The 21,089-nt window shown below is 29.9% G+C and overlaps 1 protein-coding gene across 4 annotated transcripts in view; it reads right to left on the reverse strand.

The window, feature by feature from the left end:
- Positions 1–21,089, reverse strand: part of LOC127728440 (disintegrin and metalloproteinase domain-containing protein unc-71-like) — a 56,484-nt gene that overhangs the window by 9,263 nt on the left and 26,132 nt on the right. The window contains exons 6-22 of one of the 4 annotated variants that reach the window (XM_052235794.1): positions 18,799–18,862; positions 17,448–17,502; positions 15,951–16,039; positions 15,085–15,153; positions 13,233–13,304; positions 12,432–12,598; positions 11,368–11,449; positions 10,430–10,517; positions 9,769–9,795; positions 5,322–5,373; positions 4,640–4,751; positions 3,643–3,666; positions 3,042–3,113; positions 2,715–2,810; positions 2,231–2,311; positions 1,370–1,484; positions 381–492 (exon numbers count right to left, since the gene is read on the reverse strand). In XM_052235794.1, coding sequence (XP_052091754.1) covers positions 381–492; positions 1,370–1,484; positions 2,231–2,311; positions 2,715–2,810; positions 3,042–3,113; positions 3,643–3,666; positions 4,640–4,751; positions 5,322–5,373; positions 9,769–9,795; positions 10,430–10,517; positions 11,368–11,449; positions 12,432–12,598; positions 13,233–13,304; positions 15,085–15,153; positions 15,951–16,039; positions 17,448–17,502; positions 18,799–18,862 — 1,377 coding nt within the window. The remainder of the gene's footprint in view (positions 1–380; positions 493–1,369; positions 1,485–2,230; positions 2,312–2,714; positions 2,811–3,041; positions 3,114–3,642; positions 3,667–4,639; positions 4,752–5,321; positions 5,374–9,768; positions 9,796–10,429; positions 10,518–11,367; positions 11,450–12,431; positions 12,599–13,232; positions 13,305–15,084; positions 15,154–15,950; positions 16,040–17,447; positions 17,503–18,798; positions 18,863–21,089) is intronic. The other 3 variants (XM_052235796.1, XM_052235795.1, XM_052235798.1) reach the window with 3 other exon arrangements.

Genomic DNA, 21,089 nt, shown 5'->3' on the forward strand with positions numbered 1-21,089 from the left:
CCTTAAGATTCAACCTATGTCTATTCATTTGCTTAAAGGGTATTTTATCTGGAATAAGATTTTAATTTTTTTCTTGGTAAAATTGAACAACAAAAACTCTACATTTTTACTTCAATATTTGCTACGAAGGGTATGTCGGATAAACATACCCACACTATTCTTATCATATATAATGTAAATAATTCAGCAGTTGGTGTAAATTAATTCAGTTTCTTATCTTATGTAGAATTTATGTCTGGCTTCATTACAAAAGTATATGTCATTTCAGACGTTCTGATATGATCTAATCTGTAGTAAAAATAAAGAGGAGATTAATTTTAGAGTTCCCTCAATAGTTTTATACAGCTTTGAGCATATTCTGAGAGAATATTTATGCTTACTCTGGAAGACATTTAGCATAAGATCCTGTATTATCATCCTTTCCACAATGTCCATTAAAATTACCGATGGGATTAAATCTTTCGTAACACTGTTCATCTGCACCTATAGCTCCTAAAACAGATAAGAGGTTAAATACAGAACACCATTTCTGATAAATTGATTTGTGAAGTTCATACATATCTGAAATACGATTATCACATGGCTTTTTGCACACTGAAATAAAATGACTTGGCAGATTTCTATCATTTTCCCAAATATATTATTGTAAGAAAGAAGCTAAAAATATTCTGTAAAAGCTTTGTATCCATCTTTGAAAATATCCATCTTTGAAAATATCCATTTAAAAACATTTTAAACAGACTGTTGTTTTTCATTTTTAACTAAAGAGAATCATTGACTTGGATACAAGCTTACAAAATTCATAATAATTTAAAACATGTGTAAATACAAACAATTCAAGGCATAATTGTTTTTAAAGCATTAAAGCATAGCAATCAATTTGCTTCAAACAAATAATGTGTGTACTGATTGACATTTTTTCATCACTTATAAAGTACTAAACAATTTATTAAAGTCTTAAATAAGTATTAACATTATTTAGTTAAGTCTTGAATATTAAGACATTCCGATCATCATTAGAAATAAATACAACACAGCAACTTTGAACATCCTTGGATAAAGCATTCAAAACCTTCAAATGGGGAACCAAACAATTGTTTGCATTAGGATGTTGTTTAATCAGTCAGCTGATCTTTTTTATTTTTATATATCACGAGTTGATCAGTTATACTATTTGGTAGGTTTAGGGGTTAGAGTTAACAGTGGATTTCTTGCTATTCTTTATTAAAATCGAATATACAATGTGAATAGTAAAAAACAGCTAACAGATGAATTGATTGCAAGTACACATACAATGTGTTTTAGGAAATGAAAATGCAAACTTGTGACCCCTTATAAAATAGGAAATGGTGATAACATTGTTACATACCTTCTCCCCAGATATGCTGACATTGCAGAGCCATGGTAGGACAAATACCACTTTGACAGAAACCACTGCTATTTCCACATGGATGACCATCTTGTATGTAGTTGTTGGATGGACACTAATGAAAAAAAAATATTAGTTAATGACCATTTTACAGTAAATACCATGTATATCAATTGGAATAAGTAATAATCTTATTCACAAAATGTTCTTGACTTGCTCTATGTGGATCTTTTTTTAAATTTAATAAATGTGAATGAATCTTCCTTTTCATCAAAATGAAAATAAGAAGATGTGATATGATTTCCCATAAGACAACTCTCCAACGGAGACCAAATGACATAGGAACTAAAGGTCACTGTACAACCTTCAATAATGAAGACAGCAAAAAAGTAAAGAACGATAACATGTATCATCTTAAGGTTTGTGCAAATTTTATACAGATTAAACTACTTCAAGTTATATCCTTTTTAAATTAGGACTTGACAAAATATTTGCGCCTGTTTTAATAAAATTTGGAGAAATGGAAAATAAAACTTGTTTATTTGATCAAGAAATTCCTGTTAAATCAAAATGAAATTCTAAACAGATTCAATAAATTCTTTCAATTGTAGAAAATTTAAATATGAAGGTTGACCAATGTTTGTGAGGAAAAAAATACCTATCAAATGTGGAAAAGTTGTCACAATTCAGAATACTTTTGGTCATAAAAATGTGTCTGTCCAATTATCATGAAGATTCTATCAAGATGTAGATAATTTATGAAAATTGTAAAATGAGCTTTTATAAAATATAAAGATAGATCAATTGTTAATGACAGCAACCTTCTTTAGACACATGTAAAACAAATACTTTATGACTTACCTCCCCTGAGAAACCAGTACATAGTTCAGGTACATCACATTCTGTGGATCTCTCTCGACAAACATATTGTTGTGGAAGAAACTGAAAAATTATAGTGAATATGTCTGTAAATATTTCTAGAATAATTCAACAGTCTTTACAATGAAATTCAGCCAAAATATTGGAATAAAAATATTTTTATTTTTTTTCGTTAATGATAATTCATTTGATATGCATGTCACATTAATCTGGAAAAATGATCAGGTACAAGATTGAAAATTTAAAAGCCAATTTCATAAAAATTTGAGATTATCAAAACTGCAAAATTCTAGAGAACAGCCAAAATTGTTTAAGATGAACAACATTTCAAGAATGAGTTGAAACCACATTATATAAATTGCTGTTTCAAATTTGTTCTTTTAAACCATATACAACTTTAATTCAATCATCTACTTATTATTAGTTATAAATAGTAGACGATTGACACAATGGTTGAGGTACATACTGTGCAGTTATAGCAGCATGATCCTGTTCTGCACTGGGCCCAAGTCTTCAGTAAACATGTATCTGGATCACAACACGGATCTCTTATTGCACATTCCTGAAATAGTGTTACATATAAAAACATTTATACTGGTGTATACCATATAATCAACATATTTTTTTGTTGTTGTGTAAACATTAATTAGATAAGATTCTGTGCAAACAAGTTCTCAATCTGATACACTTCTTAAATTCTCAATCTGATACATTTCTTACTGTAACAATTAACAATGGATACCACAGATTTAATGTTCGACTCTATAGATCATTTTGAAAGGTGAATACAAACCTGAGGTGTTCCACAATCACACTCCTCCCCTCTTTCTACTATCAAGTTGCCACATTCTTGTGTAAAAGCCATCTATAATAAAGATGTAAGAAGCATGTGAAGATAATGCACATTTACATATCAGAATGAAAAATAACTTTATTTTTTTAATTTTCACAGAAGTAATATACTGAAAAATTCTATTCCTTTAATGCATTAGATGTCAAATTATATGAAAAAAATATAAACCTGAATCAAATGTTGCAGGAACTATTTTTTTTTATCAGACTATCATATCTTATTTTCTTTAACTTTTGGTGATCAGATTATAACGTGAAGAATGCTGTTGACATAGGAAACACTGTTTGACTGAAAGGTTAGCAATACTATAATAACTTAGAAACACAGCACATTTATTATTTCTTTAAAATTTATGAAAGTTAAGCAACAACAATTTTTAACAGACATTTAAATTAAAAAATAAACAAAGAAAAAGTAACAAAAAATTTAAAAAGATGCAAACATGTTGAGATCATAATGATATTTGTACATTTTTAATAAAATTATTTTTGGTGTGAATACAACAATACATGCTATAAGAAGTGATAGACATATATCTTACTTGAATCACATTAGATATATAGTACTGTAAAACAAATAAAATAAAGTTGAGTATTAAAATTTAAAATCTGTTATACAAGCAAGAATTAGGTTAAGCTTCTATATGCAGGCCCAAGAGTTATTGATTTGGAAATTCTATTATTTTAAGGTGTAAATACATTATTTGAAACCTCCATAAATGTTTCATTTTAACTGAGAAGTGTCCAATGTCCTGTGTACAAGACTGACATGAAAACATAATGATTCATATCCTACTTAGCAATCAAGCAGTTAATTGTCTGCCTAGCCTGTTCACTTATGGTATATTGATTGATTGAAGTGTTTTATGCCCCTGATGGACAAAAAAGCTATACTCCAACATCATATTTAAAGTGTAATTATTCATACGTCATACTGGGCCAATTTTTGTGAGGTCCTACATTTTTAACTAATCAGTGTGTCCATTTACAAATTAATGAACTATTATGACTTCTTAGTTCTGGAGATGTAAGCAACAGCTAACCGTGAAAGAAAATGGATGAATATACAAACCATCAAACTACATGACTGCTGCTGAAACCCAAACCGGTTGGGAGAAGGAATAATTAAACTTATAGGCAATATAATTAAATATCCCTTTACATTTTATAGTTTTATCTAATCATTTGATTATTTCTTCTCTATATTCTTTTAATATATATGAAGGATAAGGCATGTGGATAATTACTGGTGAAGTTTGGTCCTAATTAGCCCAGTGGTTTCAGCAAATTTGTTTTTTAAATGTTCCATTAAGGATGCCAAGCTCATACTCGGTCTGAACCATTTTCATAAATATTTATTATTTTATATTTAAAAAAATAGGTTCAACATTTTCTAATATTAAGAAAATTTCAAAAAAAAATGACAACAAATATCACTCAGATGTTATTTTAACAAATATGTAAATTGTGAAATGTTAATTGTTAATTTGATTCAAGCATGTAAGTATAAAATGTATTTTGTAGCTATAAATAACTGACCTCTCTTGGACTGGCACTGAGACATGCTGTAATGTCCATACTCATAGATACATCTAAATCTGATCTACTACAGTTAGAGAACTGTCTGGAATGAATGGTGTCTGATCTCATCCTAAAATATACAATTATTACAAATGTAAATATGATTCATAACATTTATAAACTGTACAGAATGAATGTTGCCTTAACCTCATATATCAAAATATCAGAAATAAAAATATAATCTACTAAAAGTTTGATTATCTGGTAAAACAAACAAATCAATGCAAGAGTATAGCAAATGAAATATATCTGCTTAAATTTCTTACATATTGAAAGAGTTCTTTAACTTCTAACAAACAAGTTTAGTGACTATGGTTAAGAAATTAAAAACTGAAAATAATAGGTTTACATTAAACTTCAAGTATCCTTAAATCATATTAATACATCAGCCACAGAACCAGTAATTAATAATACTTCATAAATAAAGGACACAGGTTTGTTCTGTGTGTAGACAAAAGAAACACAATCCCTCTTGACCTCAATCTATATACATCAGACAAATTTATCATATCTTTATTTTTTATTGATATTTATATAAAATAACCTATCATGTTAATAAAATACAAATCGACTGTATACATTCTAAGGCTTTCCTACAAAAGATGACATATTTCTATCCATACTACAGTTCTATACTTACAGTACATCTGTAGACATGATACATCCAACCTGGTCCTTACAGTCACAACCACCTGTAAAGGAAACACGTATCAATTAGAGAGCAAGCCATACACATATCAGGCTTTAAACATTTCAATTCTTGCAGCATCAAAATTTTTAAATTTTGGTTTACAATTTGAATAAATGAAGATTTGGGGTTCATAACATTAAGAAAGCAACATAATGACACCAATAACCTAAAGACATTCAGCTGGCAACATACAGTCTTAAACAATAGACAGTTGTCTATAGAACATGTCAAGCTTTACATCCAACAAAAAAAGTTGTATTGTGTATTTATTTTCATGTTTTTAAGATATTATGCCATGCATTCTAGCATGAATAGTTTTTATTTCTCATTCATTTTCCTTGCTTTTTATATGCATTATGTGTTTTCTCTGTAAGTGATATCTTTAATAAGTTCCTGCCAGTCGTTTGGAAGACAAGATGTAAATAAAAAGAAACGATGGCTATATATCAAAAGACAGCAACCCAACAACATTCAAAAACAAAAGAAATCTAAAGGGCAACATATGCCCATCAACTATCAACAAGTGTCTTTACACAATGTCAAGCTATAAATCGCCTCTGCAAATACAATCAACAGATATCTGCTATCACCAACAGATCCATAGATATAGAATAAAGGACTTTTTGTTTTTGATACTGACTTTATCACGGTAAAATATCAGGTGAGCCCAAAGGGCTAGCCTGATATTTTACAGTGATAAAGTAAAAAAAAAGTGATAAAGTCAGAAAAGGAAGACACATTGGAACAACACATGCAGACTATTTAACATTCAGATCGGAATAGTAAATAAAGGCAACAGTAGTATACCGCTGTTCGAAAGTCATAAATCGATTGAGAGAAAACAAATCCGGGTTACAAACTAAAATCGAGGGAAACACATCAACTATAAGAGGAAAACAACGAAACAACAGAAACACTGAAGTGAACAAAAAACAAACGACAATGCAACACACACAGAAACGAACTATCAGATAACAACTGCCATTTTCCTGACTTGGTACAGGACATTTTAAGAAAAAATGGTGGGTTGAACCTGGTTTTGTGGCTAGCCAAACCTCGCGCTTTTATGACAATGTTAAATATAACACTAAAATGACAACATTACATGACAGGAATACAGTACAAATAAATGCAAGAACATTCAGGACAGAGAAATACACAAATAAACAATACAATAGTATATTGACATGCTAACCACAGAATAAAAACGAACACGTAAAACAACATAGGACAGCACACAAAAACAGCACAACAGAACCACGAACTGTCTTTCACACAACTGGATCAACGCCACAAAAGTGACATCACAAAAAATTTGATACAGTTCAAGATCAGGTTTGTAACTATGTCATTTGATGTATTTTGTAACAATTACAAGACTATTAATAAAGAATTGTGTTAGTAAGTAAGGCTATCAATGATATTGCGGAAAACACAAATAATTTAAGTTTATCGGTTTTTTCGTACACATTTTCTGTTCAAATTTTCACACAATTTAGACAAAATCGTTCAAAAGAGCTAAACTAATTTTACCGAAACAATGACCAGTGGTTCATTCACAAAAAAACTTGTGTGTTTCTGCGAAAAAAATCACGCGCGATTTTGAAAATAAAAGGGAAAGTAGATCCTTGCGCAGTGCACTCGCGCATGTCAATTGCGAACTGACCCAATAATTTTTTTATCACGACCAGTCCACTGATACTGACATTATCAGCGAGTACACATCAAAGGAAAAATGTACAAATTACCGATAAAAGATATTATTACACCATAATATATCAACCACTACTGAGATACCAGACTTGGGACAGTCACATGAACATGTTAGAGGGTTGAAAAGTTTTTTTGAGATTTTGACCCTCATGTTTTTTACTATTTATCAGTATACAGAATAACAAAGAGTACATAAAAGAACATGCATAAAAATCAGAACAGAAAAAGCACTTAACCCTATATATAACGGATATAAAACATAAACAAAACATAAATTAAAAACACAATAATTATAAACAAGAAACTGGAATCAAGATCAAAAGTGGGCTCAAAGAAGGGGATACAAATGCATTCCATGTTATATTATTAGTTGGAAAAATTGATAATGTCAAGTAAAAGACAAAATAGGTATGCTTAATGTAAAATACTATGCAGAATGTTAAACAAATTGTGGCTGGTTAACATTCAATGTTTTGAACTTAATTCTAATCCTGTGGATACGCATCAATTAAACGAAAAACAACTATGCACGTATCATGTAAGTATACAAAACAAAGTTTCTGCTATAGGGTATTTGCTTCATGTTTGTCCAGCAACTTCTATGTTTCTCAGTATACCTTTCATCTCAAATACATCTCAGGTTTAATTTGAAATTCTTTTTCTTTCTATTATATTTTTAATACAGCTAAAATTCATTAATTCTTCCTCTACATTTTCAATATAAACTTTTTCCCACCAAATTTTTCCAAAAGCTTATTTCTCAATAAGCATAAATCCCTATCATTATTTGATCACAATTTTGACATATTTTATTTATTGAATAAGAAGTCATTTATGAAAATGTTCTTATTTTTAATATTTCAGTTGCAAAAATTCTTAAGTTATGTAAGTTGCAATAAGATTAAAATTATAATGCAAAAAGTTAGGTTTCTGAAGATGAAGTGAATTTTCTTTACGATAACAATATGCCAAGTAAGGATATCAATTTCTTCTAAAAAACGCAATCAAATACTTGCAAAGTCAATCAAGTGATACTTTAGTATTAGCTCAGAAATGTAAGTAAATTTAGTTTGAATGAATAATGTTGTATAAAGTACAAGTACTGCAAACTTTGATAAAAGCACATATGCCTATCTAAAAAAATAATTAGCCTCCTGTTAGCTGTTCTGCTTACACCCAAGCTTGATATACTTTTATTACATTTGGTTAACACTATTTTGCATTTCAAGATGTATATTACATAATTAATTTACCAATTCAGAGGGAATTTTGAGCTTACCCTATTACAGCTCTTGTAGTTTTAAAAGATCAAGTTTCAAATTTGAGTTCATAAACTTTTGCTTCTGGATTTTAAGCAAACAACAGTCAATCAATCATACAATTTTGATATACGATGGGGTATTCATTATTGACACAGCAAGCCATAGATTCAAGTATTTAAAAGACACAAATGGGTACCAGAATAAACCCTTGTAAATCTTAAAACTGATTCAACCTTGAATATAAAAATGAGGAGATGAAGTATGATTGCCAATGAGGCAACTATCCACCAAAGTTCAAATGAAGTGTTTGTAAGCAATTATAGGCAACAGTACGGCCTTCAACAATGAGAAAAACCCATACTGTGTGATCGGCTATAAAATGCCCTAACATGAAAAATATGAAACATTTCAATTGAGAAAACTAACGGCCTAATTTATAACAAAACAGTTTACGAAAAACAAATATGACAGACATGAACCAACTACAACCACTGAAATACAGGCTCCTGAATAGCTATTTTAAAAAATTACAATACTGATTTGATGATGCATTTTCAGACTAGTGTCACAAAATCAAATCTTTATTAATTTAAATCAAATGGTATTCCCATCAAGCAAGTGCTGAAATCACATATCTATTCTAGATTATATGTGGTGTAAAGATTGTTCTAGCAAAGCCTCCATAACCTTGTGAAATACTTAAGTTTGAGATTATTCTTGTACTCCATGGAAAAAAAAAAAATTTCTCCTGAGTGTGGAAAGCTCAAAACATATATTGGAACTGAATTTACAACAAATATAATATCAACAGTGCCAGATTTTACATATAACTGTACCCAAAGTTGATTGTAAACCTTGTTTAATGGTCAAATAATGAAATTGCATATGCTGTGCACAAAACTTTAATACCCAGATAACACCATTCCATATGCTGTATATTATATATATCACACAGATAACCAATGGATGTAATAGGGAGGGTTTTTGCTCAACAACAAATTTACAAGCTAAAAATAATGTCTTAAATTTAACTAAAATTCATAAGCTTAAATCCTGTCTTCAGAATTTATATTTAACTAAATAGAAATAAAGCTAAAAGCAAAAAAAAAAACATACATTGAATAATTTAAAATGAGAACAAAAAAACATAAAAACTGACAAAGAGAAAAACTGTGTTCCAAAAAATAATTGTAAAACATAAAATGCTTGTTCATCTATGACGTATAATGTTTAACCAAAAATATCAAAACAACAATAAATTACGTCAATGACTTATTAACAGATATCAACACTATCATGAATCTCATTAACTATTTCATAATTATTTCATCACAATAGAGGATACGGCACATAAAAAATTACAAAAAGTGAAAAAAGTAAAACTTAGATGCAGTGCTGGAACAGATAAGACAACAAGTTACCTCTATGGTATAATTCCCGTTGTTTGACTATTAGAATTAAGTATAGTATATGATTATTTGGTGAAACTAGCCTTTGAAAAACATTCCAAATGTAACACAAATGTTTTATTTTGGTTTCAAGATTTTATTTCTAAACTATCTATGATTCTTATTTAAATGCAGTGTGAAAAAGAAAAAAACTGTCAAAATTAAAATTTGTTCACCATCTTATTTAAAGGACAGAACTTTATGTGGTACAATCACATATTTTCTTTAACATTAATTCCTACTAATTTTTTCCAGATATTTTATAAGAAATAAATGAGGGAGAAATAAAACAAACATGGTAGGTGTACCATACCATTTATGTTAGAAGAAATCTAAAATTAATAATATTCAAAATGCAAACTATGGCTAAAGATATCATGCATATTTTACATTTATTCCAGTATTTCACTTACTGATAATAGTTTGAACAAAAATCTGTTTTTCATGTTCAAATACTTATGGCAAATAAACAGTTTTCAGTCACCAATAAACATATTTAATCAAGAAAGTTTAAACTGATCAAACACTTATAACCAATGTCTAATTAAACAAAACTTATTTACAGGCATACTGACTGTTCTCAAAACTGTATATTACATAATGAAAGAACTGAGTAAGTGATTATTTAACCTACCATCTTCATCATGCTTCAGTCCTAGATTATGACCTAACATATGTGTCAGAATGGTTGCAAGCTGTTGAGGTTCCAGTACACTTGATACCTGAAAAAAAGTATCAATACAGCTTATATTATTGCAACCTTCAAAGCTTAAGGGTATCCTTTCTTTATTACAAATAATTTCTCAATGTAATAATACCTTACAATGTCAATAGTAGTAAAATGGTTTTTAAACAATACAACTCAGTACAGCCATTACATAATTCAATATGAATGAAGTAACAAAATGGCAATATCAATTATTCAATAAATTTTGAGATAGATTAGAAAGCATAATTTTCCAGATCAATACTGATTTTCCTTCAACTAACATCAAATCAAATGCTTTTCATATCTCACTACTAAGAAATATAGATTCCACCACTGCATCAAGTATGTTATGATATTTCTCCACACTAGACAGTTAAATTTTAATATCTAAAGCGCGGTGGCTAACCAAGCTTTTTGAATAACTAAAATTTAACTGTTGAGAGTGGAGAAGTATCTTAATACACGAGTTATAGTGGTGGAATCTGTTACTCTAATGATTTTTAGACAATATCTTAACAAAGTTTATCCTTCCTTTTCAAAGTTTTGCAGAAAGTTGTGTTCTTTAAGTGTGACATCATCAGACATGGTGGCCTTTTTTCATGACGTCACAATAGGAAATTCAGAAGAAACCAAGAAAATATGACATAATAATCAAATTTTGACCAATCATTTGCTGAGTTTTCTTTAGAGATGAGAAATATTTTTCTCACATCGATCGATAATTGTGAAAAAAGAATGAAAATAAGGGAAAAGAGTTTTAAAGATTTTTAAAATATATTTGTCACTTCTCATCTACCAAGAAAATTTTACAGTACAGCAAGCTTTTAAAGTTGCTTTGACTTATTACTCTAACAAAGTCCTACCCTATTTATTCCAACAGCTCTCTCTGTACACACACTATCTGGTATAGCTAAACCAACAGAGTTATCCTCTAATGGGACGTGCCTGTAATATATAATTGATGCATATGATTGACATTAAAAAGATTTAAGCACTGCACATCTCAAATTAGAATAAAAAGAGTTTCGGCAATCTTAACTTAGCAGTAACAAAATATCATTACAGGAAAAAAATGTAAATGAAAAATAATAGCTTTCTCTTTAAACACCAATTTCAACAATACCTTTCTGTGTCTTGAAACTCTCATAAAAATATCTTGATGATGTTCTAATTAAGATTGTCTGAACTTTATGTGCTGCCTCCTTGTCAGAAGTGTCAAATAAACTGCTTCGCCGAGCCCAGCTGGATACGACTGCAGAGGTCCAACCCTGAACAGTTGGGGCAAAAATGGACACAATATTCAAGCTTGATACAGGTCTGAATTTGGATTGTAATTAAGTATTTGACACATTATAGGTTTCTGACACAGAATAAATGTAGTCAAAGAACTTGAAATTGATTATATGATTTGAATTTATATTCAATTGAAGATATCTTGCTGTTGCGCAATACACTGTGCTGCTTTGCAATACTTAGTAAATCTGTTTTCAGACTATATACAAAGAATTAGCAAAATTGTGACCCCCAATTTTTTTTTTGGAAAATTGATAATTTCTTACATCTTGAGGGAAAAAAATTTTTGCTGTTTTTCTGCTAAGCAAAAGGCATTAAGGAGCAAGAGCAAATAATTGTCGGCTCGGAGTCAGATTAATGTGTCTGAGTAAGGAAGGTCTTCCTACAGATCATTACCTTGTGAACTAGTAATTTAAAAGGCCTTTTCCTCACATGAAAACTTTAAAACTAAACTTTGTCATATAATTTATAAATGTATAATCAGAAACTACAGGTAATTCCACTTTTAAAGGAGAAAGTTTCAAAATAATCAAAATTTGGAATGCATTTATAATATTTTGTGGAAAATCTGTGATTTTATATTGTGAACTGTTTATGTTGCAACTTGTTTATGAAGTATTAATAAATAACTTACGTGATAAAGTGAGCTGCATGATGGTCTATGTTCATCAAATGAAACTGTTTGTACATTAGAAAAGATTTCAGGAGTTCTCTGATCTGTGAAGATATTTCCATCTTATCTCCTGCATTCCAGTATTCTACATAAGTCACTCGTGTTCTTATACCTACATCTTTTACATACTGGAATAATGGAAATAAATATTATCATTAACATAATTTTTAAAATCATGTTCTATTTGCTTAAATATGCAAAAGGGATTGAGATACAAGTCAATCAAACTTATAAAGTCTACTTTCCATATTCATTAACATACTGGTATGATTGAAATATCTAATAAAATATACTGTATTCTTCAAAAGGCTATACTACATAAAACAATATATAGAAATTCATTTTGACTATGATGGTCCTATAAAAAGTTATTTGAGTTTTGCTTTTCATTATTCTTCATTGTTCTTTTTACACATTTTATTTTCACCTTCACAGAGTTTTAAAATGAATCATATTGGATATTGGTCCAGTAACTACTAAATACACCAAATCATTACAGTTTTGCACATGTGCAATATCAAAGTATTTCATCAGTGCATGTTTTTATACCAAGATTACAGATACTTTTTTATGTTGATTGTATTTAAAATTTTTACTTCTAAAGAGTTTCACCATGTGTTTTAGAGCTATTACTTTGTTTTCTGTAAATGGACAAACAAGTGACCCTACAAGTATTTGTTAACAATTTTTCATTTATCAACCCGTCATATATATCATGTATTTGTATATGTATATGTTTTCATATTTAACAGTAAAACATACCATATCCACCATGTTAGCTGTTTGTAGGGCAAAGTTCACCATTTCTTTATGAGAGAGATTTAGTCTGGAATACTGAAATATCAATACATAATAATATCATTAAACTACAGGATTTATAGAGCCTGTGTCGTGCATCTTCAACAATAGACACTCTCCAGCATTGTGGACTAGAATAAAATTAATGACAAAAATCTCTTTTTGTTGATCTGGTACTGCTGATCATTTTTTCTGTTTACAGTTTCTCTCTATCTTCTTTCATTTTGCCCATAACACAAAAGAGGGTAAAAAAAATCATCATCTGAGTGCAATCACTCCTACAAAGAGTCTTCTAATGATTTCGGCATATTTTGAGCAAGAGCTTCAAGAGTCGACTGACAGTTTCAGCCATGCTGACACATTTGTAGATCTTTTAATATTTATAAAATGTCCAAGAATGTATATAATTGTCTTAATATTTTTACAATGTCAAAGAATGTGTATAATTGTCTTAATATTTTTACAATGTCAAAGAATGTGTATAATTGTCTTAATATTTCAAGTTAAAAAAAATTATTAATTGTCCAATATGTATAAAAGATGTGGGGTATAGGCCATTGAGGCAATTGAAACAGCAACCTAGATTATGATGATTCTTCAAACAAGAGGGAGTCTCTCAGCTACATTCTCATTGAAGGACGACAGGCCTAAAATGACATGTTGCCTAGGGACATCATTGATATTGAAAGACCATTGACAAGGTCCCTGACTCGGGACAGGCATATGAAATGTATATATTCCAAAATAAATGTGTACAATTATCAAAGTATTTACTTGCTGACTGGTACAACAGTGATCGGGAAGGACGTGCGCCTTGCGCCAATTGCGCTTATCGACCAGAAATGGCGCATAGAGTGACAAATGTAAGCGCCCGCGTGGCGCATGATATTTTTCACTTCGTTTTGAAACGTTGAGATATCGTCAAATGGATTTCCGATCGTATTTCGTGCCGCCATGTGTGAGTACACAACTGTGTAGTGTTTACTCCAATGATAGGAGCACCTATATATTTTTTGGACGTCTCGGTTGTTTTCCTATGGTAATATTAGCAACATGCGGTATGACTGATAACCCAAAAAACGTAATTAACCATCATTCATGATATAATTTTTTTATAAACAACTTTAAATTTGTGAAAATTGGCTAGTACCTAATTATAATCTTTTAAGTAAGCTTGCTATTATTTCGATTGAAAAATCCAAAAGCCTTTTTATGAATAGCATAGTATTTGTCTCCATAAAAGGGGCTTAACTGTCCTTGTCAATTTTTTTGGTCTTTGGCTCGTTTTGACATTTTGTAAACATGCCTTCAGCGAATTGTTGCTGTGTCTTATCAATTAACGTTGCTCTCTACTGTTATTCTTGTCATCGTGATGAAGTAATAATAATACAAGTGCAGAGGAAATGTCAGAAACGTCCTCTAATACGGAACGTCTGGAATAAGTATGGTATCGACGAAGACCCAAATTTAATGTAAAAAAAACCATGAACATGAACAAGGGAATAGTACAAGTTTTAACATTGTAAATAAAGGTTATCGTAAATATTGCCCGGTTTGGAAGAAGTTATTGTATATTCATTGAAATTGAAATTACAAAATCACAGGAACAATATCCATGATATTAATTAGAATCATACTTGTAAGTACAGTGAAATATACACTTTTTTTATTTATTTTTTTTATTGTAAACGAATGGCCCACTCATTTGACAACATGGCCCATTAATTCTAAAAATGGCTCATTGAATTTATTTTTGGGGGCCGCCCTGGGCCCATAGAGAAAAAATCCTTCCAGATCACTGGTACAAATGACTTACCACAGAATTATCTAATACTAATGCCATCTTTAAATGTTTCTCTGAATTGTTGTTTACATCTATATGCAGCTGAAATGAAACAGAAAAATTAATTCAAAGTTTGAAGCTGGAACCGTAGTTTCTATCTAATAAAGGAAATTCAATGTTGTTGTGACTTTTTCAAATTCCTGTATGCATTACTTTTTGGTGTGTAATGTGCAAGCTCCACTAACTTTCTTTTAATGTGTGCAGTTGAGCAAAAGGCCTGAATTGAATGCAAGTTCTGGCACCAAGTAATCAGTCAAATTTATCACCATTTTGTTTTTAAAATTGTCATACATAGCAGCAATGAAATACACCAAACTATCCATCCAAAACAAACAAAAATTATTCTGTATCACTGCACCCAGAATCAAGGCAAATAAGCACTTTATTAAGACTTTGTGTTATCTTTTTTCTTCCAAAACTAACTTTGTAGTACAATTCCTCATAACAATAAATGCAAATTAACAAAATCCCACCTGCTTTTTCTAAAAAAATATTCAAACAGAAACTAACATTGGTTGTTGTTGTTAGATTTCCTAAAAAAGGAGGAAAATAAACTGTTGTAAAGTTGGGGAAATGTTTGTTATATAAAATTATTAATTTTACTTCTTGTATCATATTGTTGAAGGCTTTTATGAACTAATTAGTAATTAGTGCAGAGTTTGTTTTATAAGCTGTAGATACATTGATCATATGAAATGTAATTTTTTTTTTTGGAAGTTTTATTTGTCGCAGCATACTTAGAAGTACCAAATGTATTTGAATAGATATTTCATCATTTTATTCATTAGGTAGAAATGATTACATGCAGGAAATATGCAAATAAAAAACTCTGATCTAACCTGTTTCTTGGCCTTCATAGCTTTGACTCTTCTAATGAATTCCCCCCTATGTAACTCCTGAAATGTCCTCCACTGACCAATGTCATTTCCTATAAAGTATAAGATTTAATAGCTTTTGTAATTATCATAATTCTTACTACATAATGAACTCTTTTTGAAACAAAGAAAAACAAACAAATTAACTTGATTGATAAATTTAATTCCTTTTGGTTGGTTTTTAAGACATGTGTATGTTCTTGTTGCTCGGTCCTTATCTTTATATGTTGTATTTTGAGTACTGTTGTTTGTCTTTTTGTTGTCTTTTGTTTTTTGCCATAGCATTGTCAAATTGTTTTTGATTTATGAGTTTGAATATCCCTTTGGTATCTTTCACCTCTCTTTTATGGTTAAAAGACTGCATATAATAATTTATATATACAATTCTACTATAGTACTCTGTTGATCCAGAAATTAATCAAGTGATGATTGATACTTTTCATAATAAATTGTAAAATCTTTTTCTCTTAATATCATTAAATGAAAATTTCTAGTACAAAAATATTTAAAATCCTAAAAAGGATATGGTATCAAATCATACACAACTTAATGTACCTTTTGTTTTCATGATTGAAAGGGAAATACTTTAATTATCAGAAACCTTTTAGTGGTTGTCTTTTGTTGTATCTAACTATTATTTTTTCATTTTGGAAATTTGGAATAATGGCAGAGCTTTTGATATTTATTTACATCTTTTATAGACTTGGTGTGCTTTACAGCTTGACTAAGCTATATGGACACCTGTCAATTATAAAACTGAGTATTGACACCTAGATGTTCTATACATGTTTGTGTCATTGGGTTGCTGTCTCACTAACTCCTTCCATTCCATTATATTATTTTGATTACTTTACCATTTATAAATTTAAGATACAATGTTTTGTTTCATTGTTTTAAAATTCTCTTACTCTTTTTTATTGATAATTATAATAGTTTGATTGATTGACTGATGGTTGCTTAAAACAAGGAGAAAATATTACATTGAACTGAAGATGATCAGTTGTTTTAAACTAGACATGAATATTCCTATCTAGTACAAGACCAACAAGCTGAGTCCAATTTTGAAAGGCAATTACATCTCAAGGTAACAGTCCACAAGGAAACATATACTCTTAGTCAAACCCTTCCTCCAAGACAACTAATGTTTGCTCTAAGCATGCTTGGCAGAGAAGCAGTAAATACCAAGCAGCAAATGCCAGTTTTAAAGTCACAGGTTTGATTTATCAGCAGATCAAACCCACAACCTCATCCATCACAATCACACTGTACCAACATGACCACCAAGGTGGTTCTGATAGCTTGATCATGTATCTTTGCAGTCAAGCTAGTTTCCCCTTAATACATTTCTGTTCTTTGTTTAACAGATGAAAGCCTTGAATCAAGTAAACTCAACTAAAACTAAAAGAATCACATACAAGACCTAAACATTCACAAGAAAACAAGACCCTGAACTGTACTCACCACATGTCTCTGTTTTGGAAGTGGAGGCTTTGAAAACAACATGTGGATGATGTATCTGTAAGAGTAATATTCAAATTAAATACACAAAATTTCAATAAAATGTAATGAAAACTATGTATTTTATATTTCTAAAGCAGGTGTTTATGGAAAATCAAATTGGTATTAAAAGATTTCGTCTTGGTCCATTTAGGGTTATTGTGTTAAAACAAGGAATTATTTGAATCTGGAATAATTTTGAATTCTGAAAAATTGATATGAAATGTATGATGAAAACTAACCCAATTAAGGAGGGTTAGCCATGCATGCATGGCTAAGGGGGTTTAGTTAGTTCATACTGAAATGTCAGTGAAAGTATTTGAACCTTTAGTTGGGTTAGTTTTCAACATAAATTTCTTAGTAATTTTCCAAAAATCAAAATTATTCTAGATTCAAATAATTCCTTGTTTAATCATATTTTTCCCTTTGGATTTCAATTTGCTGACCTTCCCATCAATGGTTGCTACAAATAACTGCAGTTCTGCAACTTTTCAGTTACTTTCTGGTCACAGGGGACTGTTCAAGGTTGTCTTCTTTCTGCAACAGTTTCTCTGGTTAACTTCCTATCCTTATAAATAACAGGTGATTTATATACATACTCTAATTTGTTGTTGTTTATGAATAACTGCTAGTTGACAAAAACTTTTCAACTTGTAATTATATAATTTGCATATACAAATGTAATAGTCTAGCCTAGTCAGATTATATTAGAACTTATATTTTTTAAATTGATGTGTTGGGCAGGCCCCTTTTTATTATTTTGGCCAAGTGCATTGTTCCCAATTCCCTGATAAGTATGTCTTCTGGAATGACAGCAAACTTGATCTGTAACTCATCATTGTACACTGATGAACTTAAAAATCAGGGCTGATAGATTTGTTCCCAGCGGACAGATTTTTCTACATGTCCGATGATAAATTAGTACTACAAGTGGATATTTTAACTTAAGTGGTTTTACGCATTATCAGCCCAGATCAATATCTACAGAAATGACCAACCAAATTCCTTATCTGTGGCATTTCAAAGGACAGAATGACAAAATGAAGGACATGAGAAAGGCTATATGCCCTGGCCACTAAGTGATAAATGCTTAACAATAAGGAGATAATTTGTTATCCACCAAAGACCAAAGAATGAGTTAAATTGTTCTACTTGTGATTTTCTTAACAAAAATCTAAATGATTACTCTCCTAAATGATAATAAATGGTTTTATGCATGCTTTGCAATATTCAGCATTTCATGAAATGTAAAAAAAGTATCGTAATTTTTACAAGTTGATAAATACAGTCCTTATAATTTCTAATCATGGCTTACCCCTTCATCTCCACCAAGTAAGGGCTGTATAACATATGTCTTGTTGTGTAAATTAATCACACCCCTGCAAATAAAAATGTTTAAATAATAAAGTTTATCTGTATTCTATTGAACAAACTTCCTTTGTTATATCAAGAGATTATTATAAATATATCAAAATATCTAAAACTACTTACTTATTTTTATCCTATTGCAGTGTGATACATACCTACTTTAATGATTATTTTTGGTTCCTAAGTGGAAATATCTTATTTTCATTTGAAACTTAAATTTTTTTTTAAATGAAGTGAATATCTTAACCATGGCAACATTGCATATAATTGTCCTAATCTATCTTCAATTATTGCAAAAACAACAGTTGAAAAATAGTCATTTTAATCTAAAGGTATCCTGATGCTTGATAATATTATTATACAGTATGTCAATTTACACATATTGGTAGGTATAGATAAAGTGTTGACATACTGTAGCCATCACAGACAACACATACTGTTCATTACTACAAAAGTTCTCTAGATACTTACCAGAGTTACACACCGTGGCACCAAAAATTGGGAAATCCACTGTAAAAACTCTAGAAGCACCATTGGTGCATAAACACATTTGTGGTCTTTATTGGTTAAAAGAAGAAGAAACAGATTTTTTATTTGGGTACTTATTTTTTTGGTTTTGGCAATTTTATGGTAAATTGATGGAAAATAGGTATAGTTACTTTAACCTTTGACCTACTATTAAAAAAAAATCTACAGGGGCCTTGTTCTTTCTATGGGGGTATTCTCATGCCAAGTTTGGTAAATGTTTGACATATATTTTACCCCATTTTCAGTCACGTACATGGAGATTTGTCCTACTTAAATGGTGGAATTTTACTTATGTCATGTACAAAATATTTACTCTGCTTCAATTGTTTTTTTCTGTAAAATACAATGGCAGTGAAATAATGCATCAAGGAACAAAAGCTTCCATATTATAGCACTTGACTTATTGACTTTTTAATAAATACAATAATTAGTGCATTCCTATTTAGCAAATAACACTCCATATTTGATCATATCTGAAATGCTGTATGTATTTATACCCTGTGCACTGACATGATTAACTGTAAGCGACATAATGGTTGATATGACAAAACAAGAGTATTCATTGGTTAACCTGGCAGATACCTAATGTCAACATTTTGGTCTTCTTAAGTTCACAGTCAACTAAATCTATATACTGGTATCCCTAATTAGTAGTGATTTAAACAAGTTCTGACCAGTCTGGTAAATATGGCAAATTTCAAATTAAAAATTTTGAAAATTTACCAGTGTCTTAATCAACAGGGTATTGTGTGGTAGAATTGGTTCCTGGTGTACAATATTTGACCAAACTGACCAAGTTGTGTAATCTGTATAATGCTAGCTATGTGGAAAATCATGATGATGAACCTTGAAACTAGGTTACAGCATCCATTTAGCTGTTATTTCTTGATCAAAATCGTGTAAAGGTTTGTAATACATACAAACTATATTCTTATATGTGTACATATCTTTTTGTCTACCATTAATGTTTTGTTTACATTCTTGCACATTGTTTAATATAAATCAGAAATGGTATGTTACAAATATTGTTACTTTTTTGTACATGTACAAAGGTAATTTAGTACAGATTCAATCATATAAAATTGTGATGTTTTTATAGAAAGGGTAAATATTCCTTTGAATGTTACTGTAGTACTCATCGTTGTGCATGATCATTCAAAACTACAAGCCTTCTATTGTACTTATGTATATTTCAAAAATGCAAATGTACAGAATGTTGTAGGTTTTTTTTTACAGAAAGTTAGATTATTTCAGTGTATTTGACAATTGAAATAAATTGTACATCACCACAACTTTACATATGAAGCAAGTATTTTCCATCAATTTATGAATCAAATATTTATCCTGTAGACAATTTAGCTGAGCATGGCCTGTTTCCTCTGGTAATTATCTAATGAAGATGAACATGTGTTTTTTCTGGCATAAGTTTCTTAGTGAACACTCTAATAATAAAAATATATCTAATAAAGATCATTATCTCATCCAAAAAATCTCCAAATAATTCTACAGATCTATCGATTTAAAGACAACTATCAAATTGCAAACTTTTTCAAAATAATTTTCTTTCATGATTTTTTATATGAACATAATGTTGTAACCTTTTTCTTATTCTTATCATATATAATTGTTTTAAATGGAATATATTTGTACCAATTATCTTTTCATTTTTTAACATAAAAATATAAAGTGGTTGTATTTAATTGAACATAA

Source organism: Mytilus californianus, unplaced genomic scaffold, assembly GCF_021869535.1.
Source record: "Mytilus californianus isolate M0D057914Y unplaced genomic scaffold, xbMytCali1.0.p SCAF_2, whole genome shotgun sequence".
Lineage (NCBI taxonomy): Eukaryota > Metazoa > Mollusca > Bivalvia > Mytilida > Mytilidae > Mytilus > Mytilus californianus.